Source organism: Mauremys mutica, chromosome 10 (genome assembly GCF_020497125.1).
Source record: "Mauremys mutica isolate MM-2020 ecotype Southern chromosome 10, ASM2049712v1, whole genome shotgun sequence".
NCBI classification, from domain to species: domain Eukaryota; kingdom Metazoa; phylum Chordata; order Testudines; family Geoemydidae; genus Mauremys; species Mauremys mutica.
The window spans coordinates 16460136-16479425 of NC_059081.1; the positions used below are offsets into that span (position 1 = coordinate 16460136).

The following is a 19290-nucleotide window of genomic DNA, read 5'->3' on the forward strand; positions in this document are numbered from 1 at the left end:
AAGAGGGAAATACAGTCTAATCCCTGCCAGTCATGATTATTGGAAGGAATGAGTGTGATTAGGATCCCTATCTGTATTATTTTTATCTAGCAGGGGGGAAAAATGGCAATGTAAAGAGATACTATTAATCTGTTTATGCCTAGAGTTTGATTTACTTTAAAACTTGTTAGAACACCCTTTACATTCTAAATAGGTATTTTATAAACCCATCAGCTCATCACCAGTACTTTATTTATTTACACTAAGAAAACTATTTGTTTATATAGGGCTGCAATCAAAATATTGGTCTGGCTCCTCAGCTAGCGTAAATCAAGCCAGCCCTATTGAAGTCAATCAAATTATACCTGAAGGGAGGCTTAGGCCCCCTTTATTTTGCTCTGCTGCATCACAACCACTCAGGAGGAATGTGCTGATTAAACAGAATGTAAAAGCAGAGCAACAAAGGAGGTTAAAATCAGCGTAGAGCAAAAGCCTGAATCCTGCTCAGAGGGAAGCTAGTGAATGAATCTTCTCTCTCCAGTGTGCACCTCCCACACCAACCCCACCTTTGTTTATCTCCTGGCTGGTAGGTTCAGGGTAAAGGCCTGTTACAGCAGCAGGTATCTGATTTCAGGAATTGGAGGCTGCTTGTTTTGAAAGGCTGTTGCACTTTTTCCCTCCTACCCACCTGACTGCTGATCAGTGACCACATCCTGTCTCTGCCTCAGCCACAGGTTAATGTTAAACGAGAGCAGCTGCACAAACTCTTTTGTCATCCCCAAGTTTGCAGTAGTGGAAGCCTGGGTGCAAGGTGTGCTCTGCAAGGCAGCAGATAACAGCGGTGAATGGAAGAAGTACAGCTCTGCAGGTCATTGTCTGGAGTGTTTGAGAAAATAGAACTGATTTCAGCAGAGACGAGAGAAGGAAGAATGAAAAGAAATTTGTTTCATCCATCATAAGAAAAGGGGAATGCCTGCTGAGAACTACCCTCTCTCCTCCCCACCACGCCTGTGCTGGATTATTGACACAGTCTCTGTAACTAACAAACCAGCTTTGATTCAGGTCAGGTGTGGCTTGTAGAGTCTCTTTCACTGCAGCCTGCTTGTACCAGCTTGTGAATGTGAAGGGAGGAAGAGGGATCTATTTACTGCTTTATTTTGAAGATTGGAGGGAGTTGGTAAGCAGAGTCTCTCTGCCCCCCGCCCCCCACTTTTCCTTGTATTTTCCTGGACTTGGTCATGGCGCAGCAAAGTGGCCAGGCAAATTGCTCTCATGTCATTGATCACAGTCATGTCCCAGAGTTTGAGGTTGCGCTGTGGATCAAGATCACTCTTGCCTTCGTCTACATCTTTATCTTTGTGGCGGGGATCCTGGGCAACAGTATCACCATCCAGACCACCAAAGTGCTGCAGAGGAAAGGCTATCTGCAGAAAGAGGTCACTGACCATATGGTGAGCTTGGCCTGTTCCGACTTGCTGGTCATCCTGCTGGGGATGCCTGTGGAGTTCTTCAGCATTATCTGGAGCCCCTTCTCCACCTCAAATGGCAACGTGGCCTGCAAGCTGTACTGCTTCCTCTTCGAGGCCTGCAGCTATGCCACCATACTGCACGTGGCCACCCTCAGCTTCGAGAGGTACGTTGCCATCTGCCACCCCTTCAAGTTCAGGGTTGCCTCTGGACCCCATAAGGCCAAGATACTCATTGCCTTTGTCTGGGTCATCTCCATCCTGGTGGCCCTGCCCCTGCTCTTTGCAATGGGCACTGAATACCCCCTAGAAGTTGTCCCTGATCACCGAGGGGTGACTGCCTGTATCACACCTACCTCCAGACACAGCTGGGCTAACCTGAAGCTCAATGTCACTATATGTACAAATCTTGCTTCCAAGTGGACGGTCTTCCAGTCCAGCATCTTCAGCGCCTTCATTGTGTACATCGTGGTGCTGATATCGGTGGCCTTCATGTGCCGCAGCATGATGAAAACTCTGATGATCCTCAAGAATGGGACTGTGACGGTTCAGGGGGTACGAAGTCACCAGGAGCAGTATCTAAGGAAAAATGAAAGCATGGAGGGCAAGAACTCCAGGAAACAGACCATCCTCTTCCTAGGTAAGGGCATGTTTTATTTGCAGGGGTTGGGAAGAAACTTAGAGGTATCTCCCTCACCCTGCCAAGGCCCAAATGTGTATTGAAGTATGGGATGCAGGTCCAAAATGACGGAGGCCCCAGAATTTAAGAAAATTATTCATATAGCTAAATAAATCACTCGATTTCCTCACTTTTGTGGTTCTTCATTCTTGATTGAAAATAACTTTAACAATTAAAGTGATGGGACCCCAAGCTGGTGTGGAATGTGGGACTGAAAATGAATAGTGTCTCTCAAATGGCACAACTGAGGGCTATTCCTGGATGAACAGTTCTCATACCATCTGCAACCCTTGGCTTTCTACACAAAGGCCAAGGCTGGGTGTTTTCATTCCAGTCTTTTTTTTTTAAGGGACCCTTTACATTTTAAGTAATATATTTTAAAAAACCTGATTCCCTGGGCTGTGTCTTATTAACATTCTACCACATTAAAGCAATGGGGAGGGAGGTAAGTCACTAAGTAAAATCCAATTTACTTTTTGTATTTATGCTGCCTGGTTACACTCTTGTGTTTCTTTCCCTGTGGACAAATGAAACTGGCCTCACTGTGGTATACAGTGTTAGTCTGGTAGGCAGGGCAGAGGGATAGTGACTTGGTGTCAACCTCTTCCTTCTGCCATTTTTTTCCCCTTAAATTCTTGAATATGTGGCTGTTGCAAAAATGTGTTGTCTCACAAGATCTAAATCTCAGCCAATTCTGATGCATGTCCTGCTACCTGTGCTGAACTTTGTCAATTGTTGCTATATTTAAGTTGAATGTTAATTGACTGAAATTAGGCTGGAGAGTTCATTTGGTCTAACAGGTTGCTGTTGCTCTGGTTTGTTTGCTTTTTTTCCTCTGGTCTTATCTGAAGGCCCATAACCTTGGAATGACGTCTGATTCTGATCTCTCTCGCCACATTTGTCAGACTAGGACTAATCAAGTTGTCATTTCACCAACTTGGAATCTTTCCAGGCTGTGATCCATGGAGCCTCCACCTCCAGTTGAGGGTCTTAGAAGTGCTCTTAATCATGTCCTGCTTGAATTACAGCAAAATCCTCATTGTGCTGGCTTGCTTAATACAATAGTGGCTATGGTAAATGGACAAGCTAGTGGACAAAGTAGGATTTCAGTGCAGCTTTTTGGCACTCTGATATCTCAGGAAGGGGGTTGACGCAAATAGGCTTTTCCACTTAGAAAACCTTGCAGAGATTAACACTGACTGTCCTATATTCTCCTAGCTAGCCATAGTCTCGCTGTTATCCACAGCCCACCAAGCCTTTTCTAGAGGTCTATGGAATAGGGGGAAAGAAATGGATAACCAGGAATTCTAGCTATAGTGAAAGGAGACTCGGGGTCTCTCTCTGGCCCCTTCTGCATTATGTCTGGGTCAGGATTGCAGGCCCAATTAAAAGATACCATGTAGAAAGGTCTAACCTAACTCCTGTAATTACTTTTAATCTGGTTACTGAGATGTATTGGATAACAGATGTGCCCAAATACATGCGTGAAGTGTTCTGCAGGATTCAAATGTGAGAAATTAAGCTTCAGGCCACATGCTTTATTTTGTCAAAACACTTGTCTGGTCCTTGTGTCTAAAGTGCATTTTTTGAGAAGGAACACTCTGGTTACTGTGGTTCTCTAATGATACTGCAAACTATTTTGGGATCATTTGGAATGAAAGGCACAGTATAAACGTGGTATAGCGCCACTGAAATGTATGTTGTTTTATCTGAACTGCCTTCTGGGATGGAAGGCAATGACTAATGCACGTTGCATGGAGCAAGGGGGAGAGAAGGTATTGCTGTTTAAGGTCTTTGTTACAGTGGGACCTTTCAGATATCTGTGGAACTTGCTCCCCTCACAAATTGTCCACATTTACATTTAAGTCCAGTTTAAGGCCCCAATCCTGCCATAAACTCTATGTGGGTACAGAGGGGAAACTAAATTATTGTGGCTTTTCTTCCCATTTATCCCCCATCACTCTGTCTGGAGTGGTTTACAACCTTGAGTGCCAACCTCAGGGCAGACGCCCCAAACGGGTGGTATGTTCTATTATTAGATTTCATCAACTCAGTAACAAGCGTGTCCTCCTAAAGCGTCATAACAGTCTTACCATGGAGTCGCAGACAGTCCCATTGGACACTCCAGTCTATCTTGCCATCCAGGCAAGCTGGATTTAGCAATGGTTCGTTGGTATACACCAAAGATATCATAAGAATTATGCTATTCAGGTTGCTGCCAGTTCCAGGAGACCAGTCACTCACCCCCATGTCAAATTGTACCTCTGATCTCACACCGAAGACAACACGTAGCCAATCCTTAATCCTAAACTTTAAGAAAAGAAATGAAATTACAGGTTAAAGCAGGCAAACATATATACGCAAATGAGTTAGTCTGTAGTGCCAAAAGACGAGAGTTGTCGTAATCTGTCAGCACTGAATGCCTTTTAGGGCTAATCCAGGTTGACCCTGGGGATCTCTGCTTCTGTTTCATAGCTCTAGCCCTCTGAGAGTCTCAACAGCAAAAGATGAAAAATGTGCTATTTTTATTTCCTTCTTTCAGAATTCAAACTGCTGGGTTGAGCTCTTTTGTACGGAGCCTCTTCATGCTTGTGAAGGGGCAATTAACAAAGTCTTTGTATTGTAATGTCTCACAATGGCCCATTTAGTTTTGGTAGCCTTGATGAACAGGAGACAATCCCTGCTGAGAGGGTTTATGGTTTCATAGCAAACATTTCTTTTTTTTTTAACAGATATTCTAAGTGAGATTAATGCATGCAGCAATTTACAAGCATTTCGTAAAGTCTAAACACTAAACCCATGGTTATAAGTTCAATATCCATCTTAACCATGCTGATACACAGGTGAAACAGACAGTATTCCAGCTATGAATTTGTCAGTGCTTGGCCGAGGCCTAAAGCCTTGGTAAGAGCTGGCCCCTGGTTTGCCAGCCTAATCGTCCCTACCTCTTAATTTTTAATTTTTCCTTTGACTGTCCAGTTGGAAATGGGTCAAGACCAAAGCTAAAAGCTAAATGAAAGCAATTGGCTGGTGCTTAATATTAAAGGAATTTGCCACTGGTATCTAACATTTTCTCTGTGTGACCAGCTTGCTGACGGTGTTGGAAAATGCTTTCATGAATTTCCTGAAATGATTCCTACGATGTATTTCAAATGGCTCTTAAAATATGAGTCTCACTAATTAACTTGGGTTAGGAAATAAATTAATGAACTGAAGAGGAAAAAATCATGGCCTGCATCCATGAGAATAATACAATGCAATTTAATATGCGGATTTCATAAGAATTATGCTTGAAGGCAGTTTTAACCAAGAAGAAACAAACATATAAATTGTTTACAAGTTGCTGAATTTAAATATGTTGATTTAGCAGCCCTCTTTGTATTTCATTTAACAGATGGGTCAAATTAAAACAAATATTTGCTCATTTCCAACATATTTCACATTTAATGTGAAATGTAAATGACAGCATATAGCAAGATGTCTTTGAGCATCTAACAGCAATAAAAACAATCTAGCATTTTCTTTCTCTAGTCGTTAAAAGTGATAACTTCTACAAAACAGAAATTCATAAATCTACCAAAGATGAGAAGAATGTAAGTAGAAAAACACAGAAGTAGAAACGGATGCTTTTCTGTTTTTTTTAGTGCCATATTATTGTGCTATGTTTGGCAATAATGAAAACAAATTGGGAATGTTGACAGTGAGAAAATAGATCACTTCAGAATCTAGTAGATAGTTTGCGGAAAGGAATCAAGATGCAGATGGGAATGGACAGTCATAGCCTAGAGAGAGCATGTGTTTGAGGGAGAGTACAAAGGTAGATACTACTGAAATATGTACAGAACCAAATTCTTCTGTTACTATAACTGAGAGCAGAAATTTGGTTCATATTGTCATGATGCTTGTCTGATTCCCAGTCTGATAGTCTATAACAGGGGAGGGCAAACTGCGGGCTGGATTCGGCCCGTCAGGGCTTTCAATCTGGCCTGTGGGATTGCCAGCCCCATGGTGCAGTGGAGTTAAGGCAGGCTCCCTGCCTGCCCTGGTCACGCGCCGCTTCCAGAAGTGGCCGGCACCATGTCTCTGCAGCCTCTGGGGGAGGTGAAGGGAGGGCTGCCCTTGCCTGCTGGCACTGCCCCCACAGTTCCCATTGGCTAGGAATGGGGAACCGCGCCCAATGGGAGCTCTGGGGGTTGTACCACAGGCGAGGGCAGCGCTCAGCAGAGCCGCCTGCCCCACCCCACCCCCAGGAGCCACTGCTGGACATGCTGGCCACTTCCATGAGCAGCATGGGACCAGGGAAGGCAGGGAGCCTGCCTTAGCCCCGCTGTATGCTGCTGCCACCCCAGAACCGCTCGAGGTAAGTGGGGGCTGGAGCCTGCACCCCTGCCCTGAGCCCCCTAGCCCCCTTCCTTGAACCCCCTGCCACACCCCTCCTGCACCCCGATTCCTGAACCCCCTCCTGCACTCTGCACCTCCCCCTGCACTCCCGCCCGCACCTCCACCCCCTGCCCTGAGCCCCTTCCAGCACAGTTCACCCCTACCCCAGTCCTACATTCATGGCCCTGCATACAATATCCCCAACCAGATGTGGCCTTCGAGCCAAAAAGTTTGCCCACCCCTGGTTTATAATATCCTCATGGAATGGTCCGGATTCTGGACTGTGACTGAGGAACACTTGATGCAGCTCTGGTGGTAGATGGTATAAAGGTGGATTTAAACCACTTTTGGTTCATATTGTCCCAGTTCTTGTGGTGCTGGTCTAGTCCCTAGCTGGGCTAGTCTGAACCCTAGTAATTTACTCCAAGATCTAAAGGGGCTGCTCCAGCATTTGGAAGTTGCTGGGATATCTGGCCACACTCCTCTTCCTCCAGACCCAAGAACTAGGCTGGCAGTCTGGAGGGGAGAGGTGTGGGAGCCACTGGTGGAATCCTTTGATATCTGGGCAAGCTGGATTTACGGTAGCTTTACACCAGTGGAGCTGTGCGAAGTTGCCCCAGTGTGTCGGGGGGTTGACTCGTAAGTGGCACAGTGCTGTTCCTTTCGTATGTCCCAGTGGATAGAAGTGCTGTAGTACCTCACTGCTTACACAGCTCAGATTAAGTATCTTGCACTTCAGATACGCACACTTTGGGGTGTTTTGCAAGCAACATTTTTTGTCCTCGCCCGTGTGTGTGTTAATCACTTGGAAACCTAATCTTCTCCTCTTAGTCATATGAGGAAACTCCATTCCCTCCAATGGGGCTACTTGTGTGAGTAAAGCGAGTAGAATTTGATTTGATTTGATATTGTGTGGGCTTTGCTTAAATGACTCATAATTGACCATGCTTCCTCGTTCACTGCAAACATCACTATAAAGTCTATCTCTAGTGGACGATTATCTGGGTCCTGGTGTTATGAGCAGTGAGGAAATCTATCCAGTGCCTGTCAATGTCATTTTGTATGATTCACGCTTGTGCAGTATTTTACGTTTAAACTTCTTGCTTCATCTACAGCAGCAGAAGTTAATTAGTTACATTTTCAGACCTGTGCCCAGGAAAAGTGCTGGACTGGTAGAACTTGAATAAATGAAGGATAAACCTAGGCAACAGCAGTGCAAGCGTCCCCACGACACTCAGTCCAGCTGTGATCACGTGGGATTGACCCTAAAGGTGGGGAGGTAGCTTGTTCAGCTCCAGGCCTTTCTGCCAAAAGCTAAAATGATGATAAAAGACCCAGCTAGATGCCAAGGGTGGTTTTGCACTGCGTGGACATGTCTGGGCATTTATTTGTACACTTGTCAGTATAGACTCTATCTTTCTGTCCTGAAAATGTTGAGATCTGTGGTCATCATAACCTCTTTTCTGCTGTGGAAAGGAGTATCAAAGTGATGGGCCAGCTGATGGGGAAATCTGTATCCCCTGCTTGAAGCATGAAGCAGCTGCGTAGCGTCTCAGGGTATGTTTACACTGCAGTTAGCTGGCATGGGCCAGCAGCAGGTGTCTGGCTCGGGATAAGGGGCTATTTAATTGCAGGGTAGATATTCAGGCTCCACCTGGAACCTGAGCTCTAGGATCCTATGAGGTAAGAGGGTCACAGAGCCCTGACTTCAGCCCACACCTGGACATTTACACTGCATTTAAACAGCCCTGCAGACTGAGCCCCCATGAGCCCAAATCAGCTGGCATAGTTGAGCAGCAAGTGTCTAATTGCAGTGTAGACATACAAGTGGGAGCAGCAGCTACTGAGGGTTTGGCTGGAGTAGGGGCTGCAGCGCTCTCTCTCTCTCTCTCTCTTTCCCCACCCCCCGACTGTAAAAGGATCTGTGCAAACACAGATCTACTGACCCTGTTCCTCTCCCAACCCAACAGAGCCAGTTCTGCTGTACGCACAGGATACGGTGTCCCTGGCATGCCAACAGCTCAGCTGTCTCCCTGCTATTGCAGAAGACCCATAATGTCAAATATCCCCAGGGCTCTTTAACAAGTAAGAATAGGAACTTTTCATACAAGCTTGGTGTAGCTTCTTCATTAAAAGTTGTTACAATCTGGTGGTGTTTCTAGGGTTAATTTGGCATAGTGCTGACGTTATGTGCATTAGACAAATATGGAGAGGTCTCTCCACCAAGGAGTTTACAATGTACCAGATTTAGTGTTCCGCCACAAGACAGAGTTCATTTTGATCTTATTTGTATTCCATTAGCACCAAGATTGTGCGATATGCTGTATAGACATGACAATCCCTTCCCCAAAGAGCTTACAGTCCATATACACAAGACAGGGAAAGGGGTGGGAGAAGAAACAGGCACTGAGAGCTGAGGCAACTTACCAAATGTCACCCAGATCAGTGGCAGAGCCAGGAATTAATTGAACACAAGTCTCCTGAATATCACACCAGTGTCCTATCCACTGGAAAACACTGCCTCTTTGATACCTATTGTGTCACCACTTAGTATTGACTTTTACAATAGGTGCCTAACCCCACTGTGCTATTTAGAATAATCGCAAAACATACTGCTGCCAATGTTCACTACTCATTAGCTTGGCAGTTGTTAATCTTTTAATTCTACACAATGCCAGTTTTAAATGAACAGGCATGCGATCTGACCTAAACAGTCAATTAAAGCTAAATATAACTAGAGTGACCAATGCTAGCACTTCTCTTTAAATCAGAAATAAAATAAAAAAACTCCCCAAAAACTGAAGAAGGGCACCTGATTTCCCCCCACCCCATTATGAACAATCTAGTGTTGGCAGATTAATGTGTAGCTCAGAATAAAGATATCGTGTATAGAAATAGCCTTTCAAAAGATCACCAAGGAAATATATTTTGTAAGGCACTTGGCAAATGGATTTTCAGGAGAACAGATTACTTCAAGTACTCTGCTAAAAATATGTGGTTGTCATCTAGAGATGACTCAAGTGCTGCAAAACTTGACAATGGTAGGACTCCTGTTACAGGAAAATTAGACATTTCCTCATAGGCTGGAAATTGTCTGTCTGGTTCTTTTCCTTACAGAAAAAGGGACAGCTTGGAGACTGAACAAAAATTGAAAGAACAACTTGGTTGATTAGTTTCCAGACTATAACTCCACCCCATGTACTTAAACCCAGTTCCACTGACTCCCTTTGGTACATTTCTTTAATCATGTATCAGAGGGGTAGCCGTGTTTGCTGCTTTTACAGATCCAAACTAAGAGTCCTGTGGCACCTTATAGACTAACAGACGTATTGGAGCATGAGCTTTCGTGGGTGAATACCCACTTTGTCGGATGCATGTAGTGGAAATTTCCAGGGGCAGGTATATATATGCAAGCAAGAAGCAGGCTAGAGATAACGAGGTTAGTTCAATCAGGGAGGATGAGGCCCTCTTCTAGCAGCTGAGGTGTGAAAACCCAGGGAGGAGAAACTGCTTTTGTAGTTGGCAAGCCATTCACAGTCTTTGTTTAATCCTGAGCTGATGGTGTCAAATTTGCAGATGAACTCGAGCTCAGCAGTTTCTCTTTGAAGTCTGGTCCTGAAGGTTTTTTGCTGCAGGATGGCTACCTTTAGATCTGCTACAGTGTGTCCAGGGAGGTTCAAGTGTTCTCCTACAGATTTTTGTATATTGCCATTCCTAATATCTAATATTCTTTAATCATTCCACTCAAGTTCCCCATAGACTTTATTGGACATGTGCCTGAAGATGCATATGTTGTAGACTGGCTATTATTTTCATCTGTGCATGTTATTCAGTTCCCCTTAACCATATATTTCCTGATGGGGACGCCTTTGGAGAGGGACTCTGTTACACAAGTCAATAAACTATATGCATCAATATCACCTGGTGCTTCGATATTGTCAGATCTCATAAATTTAGCAGGGGCAGTTGGATTAGTGTTTGGCTGAAGAATTTAAGGGAACACCTGGATAATCCAGGAAGTTGTGTTGGTGGCATCCACTCTGAGTCAGTATTGAGTCAATGCCCCAGCACTATATTGGTGCTGTCTTTTGAATAAGACATAAAAGCAAAGGTCTTGCCTGCTTGTTGTCCCTAAAAATGCCTTCATTCGTTCCACACGAATAGGGGGTGTTAACCCTGGTGTCTTGCCCAAATCTGGGTAATTGCGTTGTGATTATTGAAAACTCCCCCATGTGTTCAGATAGAAACGGTTCCTTCACTTCTGACCCAAATGGTTCCGTAGCACTGCCATGTTCTGTCACACAGATACTGGATTTCACCCCAGAGGTAGCTGCATTTCATTGGAGGGTGATCGACTCCTAAACAGTTCCTGAGGGACACTGAGGTCATTTTAGGTGAAAGTCTTTAGATAAAATATTAAATGAACCATCGATCACCGTCCACTGACATACAGCTACCTCTGGGTTGGAATGTGTCATCCATTCTGTATTCAGAGCTCCATATTAATGATGGGAAGTGATTTAACATCTCCAAACAAAACTACCGCATGAACTCTACATTCTATCCAGCAAGTTTCTCTAGGTTGAATTTGGGTTTGAGGGGTAGGGGGAAGAATCAGGGTTGACATAGTCACAGTGCTGCTAAATATACTGACCTAGGTATGTTTACTGGCCATGAGTGATCAAAGCCTATTTAAAAAAAATAATAAAAAAAAATATCAGCAACAAAAAACAAAAGAGCATTTCCAGCAGCACAGTGCTGGGCACAGCACTAGCCAAAAGGGATGATTACGCCTTTTTATATGGAGCGCCTTTCGTCATGGTTCTAGATGTAATAATTTTATTGCATAAACCTCAACAAATAAGGATTTAATAATATAGTGTTTAGGAGAGAAAAAGGTAGCTCTGTGGTAATAACACACAAATGGGAACAAACTTTAGAATCTTAACCATACACTGGGGAAAATATAGTCACCCACAGTGATACACTGGACATCTGAAATGCAAATATCTCTGTTGGTCAGGACCCCAAATGGGTCGCAGGTTCGTTTTAATGGGGTCGCCAGGGCTGGCATTAGACTTGCTGGGGCAAGGGCTCCGGAGCCTTCCCAAAAGGGTGTGGGGAACTGGGGGCCCCTTCCCCTACTCCTCTGAAGTCCTGCCCTCAACCAAGCCAGAGCGGGATTGGGATCCTGGCCCCCTCCCCCTGCCTCCCGGGGTGGGGTGGGAGCAACCCCCTGCCCCTGTTCCCGCCCCCCCGAATCCCTGCCCAGGCAGATGGAGGGTCCTTGGCTCCCCACAGCTGCCTGTGTGGCTCTTATCATGGCTGGGCTGTGGCTCTGAGGGCCCTTCTCTCCCCTACCCCAGGAGGCAGGGGGAGGGTCTGTGCAGGAGGGCAGGGGGCTGGGATCCCAGGAGCCGGGTAGGGGACAGAGCCACGTGGGCAGCTCTGGGGAGCTGGTGTAGAGTCATGGACCCTTGAAGTCTACCAGCCCTGGGCCGGGCGAAGATATGGGCCGGGCACTGCTCTCAGCCCCTTCCCACCGCAGGCAGGTGGAGGGTCTGTTCAGCTTCCCGGCCGAGCTCCAGACTGGCCTGGATGGGGCCTTGGGGCGGGGGGGGGGAAGAGAGGGAAGGGGAAAAGGGTGGGGTCCGCCTTGGCGAAAAGTGGACAGGCCAGTCTTGTCCACTTTCAAAAAGTGGGAGGACCATGGCCTGAAGCCCGAGCCCCTCCATGAGGGACTGAAGCCGAAGCCCGAGGGCTTTGTCTCCACAGGGCTCGGGCTTGGGCTTTCTGTCCTGGGCCCCAGCGAGTCTAATGCCGGCCTTGCCAAAGCCTGAGTCCGGCCATGCAGGGCTGAAGCCCAAGCTCAAGCAATTTAGCTTCATTGGGGCCCCCTGTGGCGTGAGATCATGTAGTAATTTTTGTTGTCAGAAGGGGGTCACAGTGCAATGATGAGAACCACTATGACAATTTTCAGTTGGAGATTAGAGTGGGGAGGGTGACTGAAAGATCTGTGCAGTAATTGCCTCTTAAAAATCTATAAAAGGTAGAATAACGTGTCCTAGGACCGCACCAGAAGGGAATTTTATTCCCAACATGGAGCTAAACAGATGTGTCTGGGAGATAATTGTTGGGATGTTCAGAAATGTATCTTGTCTGAGATGTCTCGGTGTTCATGTGGCAACCTGTAAACTGTTTCATGCTACTGAATACAGCTTGGTTTTGGTTAATTTGGTTAATTTTTCATTACTCAAAATGTATATTATAAATTAATCTTTCCTTTTATAACTAGCAAGTGCACATTTTGTGTGGGGGAGAGAATACTATTTTTGTTTAGCTCAGGGGTTCTCAAACTGGGGGTCGGGACGCCTCGGGGAGTAATGAGGCTATTACATGGGGGGTTGCGAGCTGTTAGCCTCCACCCCAAACCCTGCTTTGCCTCCAGCATTTGTAATGGTGTTTAAATATATAAAAATGTGTTTTTAATTTATATGCGGGGGTCGCACTCAGAGGCTTGCTATGTGAAAGAGGTCACCAGTACAAAAGTTTGAGAACCCCTGGTTTAGCTTGTGTGTGTGTGAGCCCGAATAAGTACTGCATAATAATAAAAAAAAAAATTAAAACTCGCCTCCTTTAAAAATTCATATGGACAACATGAATAAGAATGGTTATAATAATAAAAAAGGGGTGAGGGAAGTGTGTCAAACATGGGGCCAGAGAGATCATTCTAAAACCCAACTTTGGGGGCAGCAAAAAAGTTGGCCCATAGATTTCATGTTCGGAAATAATGCTAAACCTATTATTTTTTTCAGTTCCTCCTTCCCTTGTAAATGGTTATTCATACAAGTAAGAGATTATCAGCAGGCAGGTTTAGTCTAATAGTCAGTTGATCTTGATGATATGTTACTCTTGCATCTGATTTAAAGGATCAAAGATTCTTTCTCCCTCTTGGTAACCATACAGATAAAGTCTAGCAGTGTAAATTACTTGGATTACCCTAGAGGAAAGTCTGAAGGGACGTGTTTTTGCCTAGAAGGACATAGCTGTGGCACAGTTACAAATTGAAATCTTAACTGGTGATCTGCAGTGGAGAATATTGTTTTGAAATTTCTCCTGACTAGTTCTGCATTTGTGTTAGCTACCCAGTAAAACTGCAAGTCTAGGAATCCACTTGTCAGAATGGAAGAAGAAGAAAATAATAAGCTTTAGCCTGCTGGTTGTTGCTGTGCAGTTAGTGCTAAGATTCTAATAGCTGCCTTTAGGAAGTCAAGGAGTTATGTACGATCAAATTGAAAGCTCCAAATGACTAATAGCTTCTCTGATATTAAAGCTCTTTCATTAAAATTCACAGACTAGCAATTATTGTTTAAAGATAATGGTCTTAACATCAGCTAGAAAACAAAAGATTTAATTTTGTGAAATATGATATAATCGGAATTCAAAACAATAGAAGAATAGATAATGCATTTAATTTTCACAAGTGAAGACTTTAATAAATCATCTATGAACTTGCCACAAATGAGTCTTATCTGTTGAAACTGGGAGAGGTGTGTGAGCAAACTATGCATGAAGTGGTGCTTGGCTCAGAGGGTGGCGGTGAGAAAACATTGCCACAAGGGAATACTAATGCCTGGGATCATGGTATATTGTCCAGAGGAAGAGAATGGTATTCCAGAATTGTAATGGTTGTCTTATTTAACCTGAGTGCACCAGGTTATTACTGGAGGCACTCTCTCTATTTTATTATTAACCCTCCTCAGCTCCACACACACTCATATTGTCCCTAAGTTTCCAGCTTGTTGGAAGAAGTCCTTGAGGCCTTTCTTTCCTGCTCTCAGGAGGTATCTTTGGAGAGAGAGAGACAAGGTAGGAAGATTTCTGTCTACTCACAATACTCGAGCAGGGGTAAGCTTCAGAGAAGGATGTTGGGTGGGCTCTTTCTCTCCTCCTCTGTTAAAGAACATTCTGAGGGAAAAGTTCTGGGTACCAGCAGGCGCACTGACCTCTCAGATAAAGGGAGATGGAGAGGAGGGTAATGGGACAGCCTTGTTGCTATTTTTTTCTGCCATGTAAGAGTGGGGAATAAGAGGTTGAGGTGTAAAGGTCAGTGCTAACAGTATTCTTAATGCTTCTGGCACTCTGAGGGGCTTTGGCTGCGGAGAGGCCCAGAGTACTAAAGAAATCTCTCTGATCCACCTGAGAGCTTCCTCGTGATGTTAGTGCTAGAGCATGGAGGGGAAAAGGTGAGCATATGCCTGAGCTATTTGTCTGGGGGTATGGCTACACTGGCGATTTGCAGCGCTGAAAAGCCTCCACCAGCGCTGCAATTAGTAAGTGGCCACACCTGCAGGGCACTTCGAGCACTGCAACTCCCTGACTGCAGCGCTGGCCGTACACCTCACTCAGCATGGGGAATAAGGATTCCAGCGCTGGTGCTGCAGCGCTGGTCATCAAGTGTGGCCACACACCAGTGCTGTGATTGGCCTCCAGGGTATAAGGATGTATCCCAGAATGCCTGTTCAGCCACTCTGCTCATCAGGTCAGACTCTACTGCCCTGGCCTCAGGTGACCCGCCCTTTAAATGCCCCGGGAATTTTAAAAATCCCCTTCCTGTTTGCTCAGCCAGGTGTGGAGTGCAATCAGTGAATCTTTACAGGTGACCATGCCTCCACGTGGCAAACGAGCCCCAGCATGGAGCAATGGCGAGCTGATGGACCTCATCAGTGTTTGGGGGGAGGAATCTGTGCAGGCACAGCTGTGCTCTAGCCGTAAGAATTATGATACCTTTGCCCAGGTATCAAGAGCCATGCTGGAAAGGGGCCATGAGCGTGACGCGCTGCAGTGCAGGATTAAAGTAAAGGAGCTGCAGAGTGCCTATTGCAAAGCACGCGAGGGAAACCGCAGATCCGGCGCTGCCCCCATGACCTGCCGGTTTTACAAGGAGCTGGATGCGATTTATGGGGGTGACCCCTCTGTAAATCCAAGGACCACGATGGACAGTTCAGAGCCGGTAGAGGAGAGGGAGGGGGAGGCAGACAGTGAGGCTACTGTGGTGGGGGAAGACACCCCGGAGTCCCAGGAGGCATGCAGTCAGGAGCTCTTCTCAAGCCAGGAGGAAGCTAGCCAGTCGCAGCCCCTGGGACTTGGTGCAGAAGAATCACAGGAGCAGGTCCCAGGTAAGCAGCTTTTATTGCAATGCAAAGGTTTTGGGAAAGGAGGGGGGGTGGTATGGCTGCATGCCTGCATGCCTAGACATGGAATATCCCATTGATGTGGTCTATCACGTCGCGGTAATCTGCCTCTGTAATCTCTTCAAAAGTTTCTGCAAGAGCATAGGCAATTCGCGTGACCAAGTTTAAAGGGAGAGCCAGTGTGGTCCCTGTCCCAGTCAGGCTAACGCGTCCGCGCCACTGTTCCAGGAGGGGTGGGGGGACACAGGCAAGCTGCATAGGGGCCAGGGCGGAATCCGCATGGTTATAGGAGACCCTCCCTTGCTTCCCAGGTAACCCGCAGCAGGGAGATATCTTCAAGTATTAACTCCTGTGGGAAATGGAGGGAGTGTTTCAGTGCAGGTCTCCCAACTGCTGCTTGCTTCCTGCCTTTAACAAAGCCCAAAAAAAGGCAGTGTACCCATGAAGCAAAAAGCACCCTGCCCAGGCAAACCGCGGCAGGAACCCCAGGGTTAATTCCTGAGGGACATGGCAGTGCAGGTCTCCCAACTGTTGCTTGCTTCCTGCCTTTAACAAAGCCCAAAAAAAGGCAGTGTACCCATGAAGCAAAAAGCCCCCTGCCCAGGCAAACCGCGGCAGGAATCCCAGGGTTAATTCCTGAGGGACATGGAGGTTTTATTGACTACTACCCTCACTTACCATTTCTGGGAGGCTGTGAATTCTCTAGCTGTGTTTGAAATGTCTGAGGAATGCTACAGTGTGAGACTTGAAACTAACTTCAGATTATACACAATGCAGGCTCTATTAAAATGTACCATTTGCTGTATTTTTATAGTGTCCTTGACTAGTCCTGGTCCGGTGTTATCAGTGACTGAAAGAAAGCTTCAAAACCTAAGAAGGAAGCCTAACAAAAGCAAGGAAGATTTGGTGAAGGCAGTTATGAACCAGTGTGCAACAGAGAATAAAACTGCGCAGAAATGGAGAGAAAAGATGCAGCACTAGAAGGAAACAGAAAGCAGGAGAAAGACGTTGATGCTGAAGAAAACCACGAGGCAGCTTATAAACCTCATGGCGCGCCAAACAGACTGTATGCAGTCACTGGTAGCAATGCAGGCAGAGCACTACCGTGCCAAACCCCCACCCTCCCAAACCTCTTTCCCCTATGCACCAATGTCAGCTCCAAGTCCCGTTCCCCAGCATCCAGGTTCTTACCTACACCATCACCAGCTGCCCCCGACACCTGTACGGTCACCAATGAGCCCAGAGAACTACGACCCTTACCCTCTGCACTCAACCCCCATCACCATGCAACAGTACAATCCTGAGGTGCACAACAGCACTCCTGGCAGTACATATGCAAAACTATGAATGTACAGTTCAACAACCAACCCCCCTGCCCGTTTACTACCTTTTTTTTAAATAAATGATTTTTTTGATTATGAAACAGTTTTTATTATTGCATAAAGTGAAAGATAACAAACCCCAAGGAAAACACAGGTAACAAACAGCAAGGAAAACACAGGCACTTAAAAGCGCTGTAACCAGTGCACGTCACTCCTGGTCAAGGCAAAAAACATTACTGTTGGCTTTCAGCCTCAAATTCCTCCCTCAAGGCATCCCTAATCCTTGTTGCCCTGTGGTGGGTGTCTCTAGTAGCCCTGCTGTCTAGCTGTGCAAATTCAGCCTCCAGGATTTGCACCTCATTGGTCCATGCCTGGCTGAATGTTTCACCCTTCCCTTCACAAATATTATGGAGGGTACAGCACGCGGATATAACTGCAGGGATGCTGCTTTCCCCCAAGTCTAGCTTCCCATAAAGCGCCCGCCAGCGCCCCTTTAAACGGCTGAAAGCACACTCCACAGTCATTCGGCATCGGCTCAGCCTGTAGTTGAAACGGTCCTGGCTCCTGTCCAGCTTCCCTGTATAGGGTTTCATGAGCCAAGGCATTAATGGGTAAGCGGGGTCCCCAAGGATCACAATGGGCATTTCAACGTCCCCTACTGTGATCTTTCGGTCTGGGAAAAATGTCCCTTCCTGCATCTTCCTGAACAGGCCACTGTTCCAAAAGATGCGTGCATCATGCACTTTTCCAGGCCAGCCTGTGTAAATGTCAATGAAACGCCCACGGTGATCCACAAGCGCCTGGAGAACCATAGAGAAATACCCCTTGTGATTAATGTACTCGTAGGCTAGGTGGGGTGGTGCCAGAATAGGAATATGCGTCCCATCTATTGCCCCTCCACAGTTAGGGAAACCCATTTCTGCAAAGCCATCCACAATGTCCTGCACGTTCCCCACAGTCACGGTTCTCCTTAGCAGGATGCGATTAATGGCCCTGCAAACTTGCATCAACACGATTCCAACAGTCGACTTTCCCACTCCAAACTGGTTCCCGACCGACCGGTAGCTGTCTGGAGTTGCCAGCTTCCAGATTGCAATAGCCACCTGCTTTTCCACCGTTAGGGCAGCTCTCAATCTTGTGTCCTTGCGCCGCAGGGTGGGGGCGAGCTCAGCACACAGTCCCATGAAAGTGGCTTTTCTCATACGAAAGTTCTGCAGCCACTGCTCGTCATCCCAGACTTCCATGACAATGTGATCCCACCACTCACTGCTTGTTTCACGAGCCCAAAAGCGGCGTTCCACGGTGCTGAGCATTTCCGTTACTGCCACAAGCAATTTCATGTCACCCGCATTAGGCAAATCCATATCATCGTCGGACTCCTCACTGTCACTTTGGAGCTGAAGGAATAGCTCAACTGCCAAACGTGATGTGCTGGCGACAGTCATCAGCAAAGTCCTCAGCAGCTCAGGCTCCATTTCACACAGAAAGCGTGCTGCACTCACAATGGCAAGAAACGTGGATGGCGAAACTGTGACTGCTGGGAAGTGAAGCGATGCACCACGGGGCGTTGGAACAGGAAGCGGAATGACCCACACACTTCCTTCCCCTTCCCACAATACTCGGCGCCAAAACGGGACGAGGTGTTCTGTGGGATAGCTGCCCACAATGCACCTCTCAGTATAGCGCTGCAAATGCTGCAAATGTGGCCACACTGCAGCGCTGGTAGCTGTCAGTGTGGCCACACTGCAGAGCTAGTCCTGCACAGCTGGACGATCAGCGCTGCAACTCGCCAGTGTAGCCATACCCTGGGTGGGAGAAAGGGTCAGGCTGATATGGGTGTCCTCAACATGTACTCTTTTTCATCTGGTGTAACTGCTGTTTCCTTTTGTGTATCCTTTTGGGTAATTGTGTCTGGATTTTCACTAAACAGAGGACAGGTGAAATGAACGGAGAATAAAGAGTTCTTTAGATATTCATAGATTCCAAGGCCAGAAGGGACCATTGTGATTATCTAGTCTGACCTCGTGTGTAATGCAGGTCAGAGAATTGCCCCCAAAATAATTCCTAGAACATACTGTTTTAGAACAACATCCAAATTCTTATGAGCCCTAATGGTGTATGCACATAAAGACAAAAATAGCTCCACAATCATCAAATTTTGAGCTGATGCCTCTTCATTGGGATGGCAGAGGATCTAAATTAGTGATGAATCTAGCTTTCTGACTAAATATTTTTGGGGTTACATTACTTTTAATACTCTGAACTTTTCA

At 46.2% G+C, this 19290-nt stretch overlaps 1 protein-coding gene across 2 annotated transcripts in view; it reads left to right on the forward strand.

The window, feature by feature from the left end:
• The first annotated feature begins 470 nt into the window (after positions 1-470).
• The window catches only part of GPR39 (G protein-coupled receptor 39), a 126744-nt gene continuing 107924 nt past the window's right edge, over positions 471-19290 (forward strand). The window contains exon 1 of one of the 2 annotated variants that reach the window (XM_045032964.1): positions 471-2085. In XM_045032964.1, coding sequence (XP_044888899.1) covers positions 1218-2085 — 868 coding nt within the window. In that variant the 5' untranslated portion in view covers positions 471-1217. The remainder of the gene's footprint in view (positions 2086-19290) is intronic. The other variant, XM_045032963.1, reaches the window with a different exon arrangement.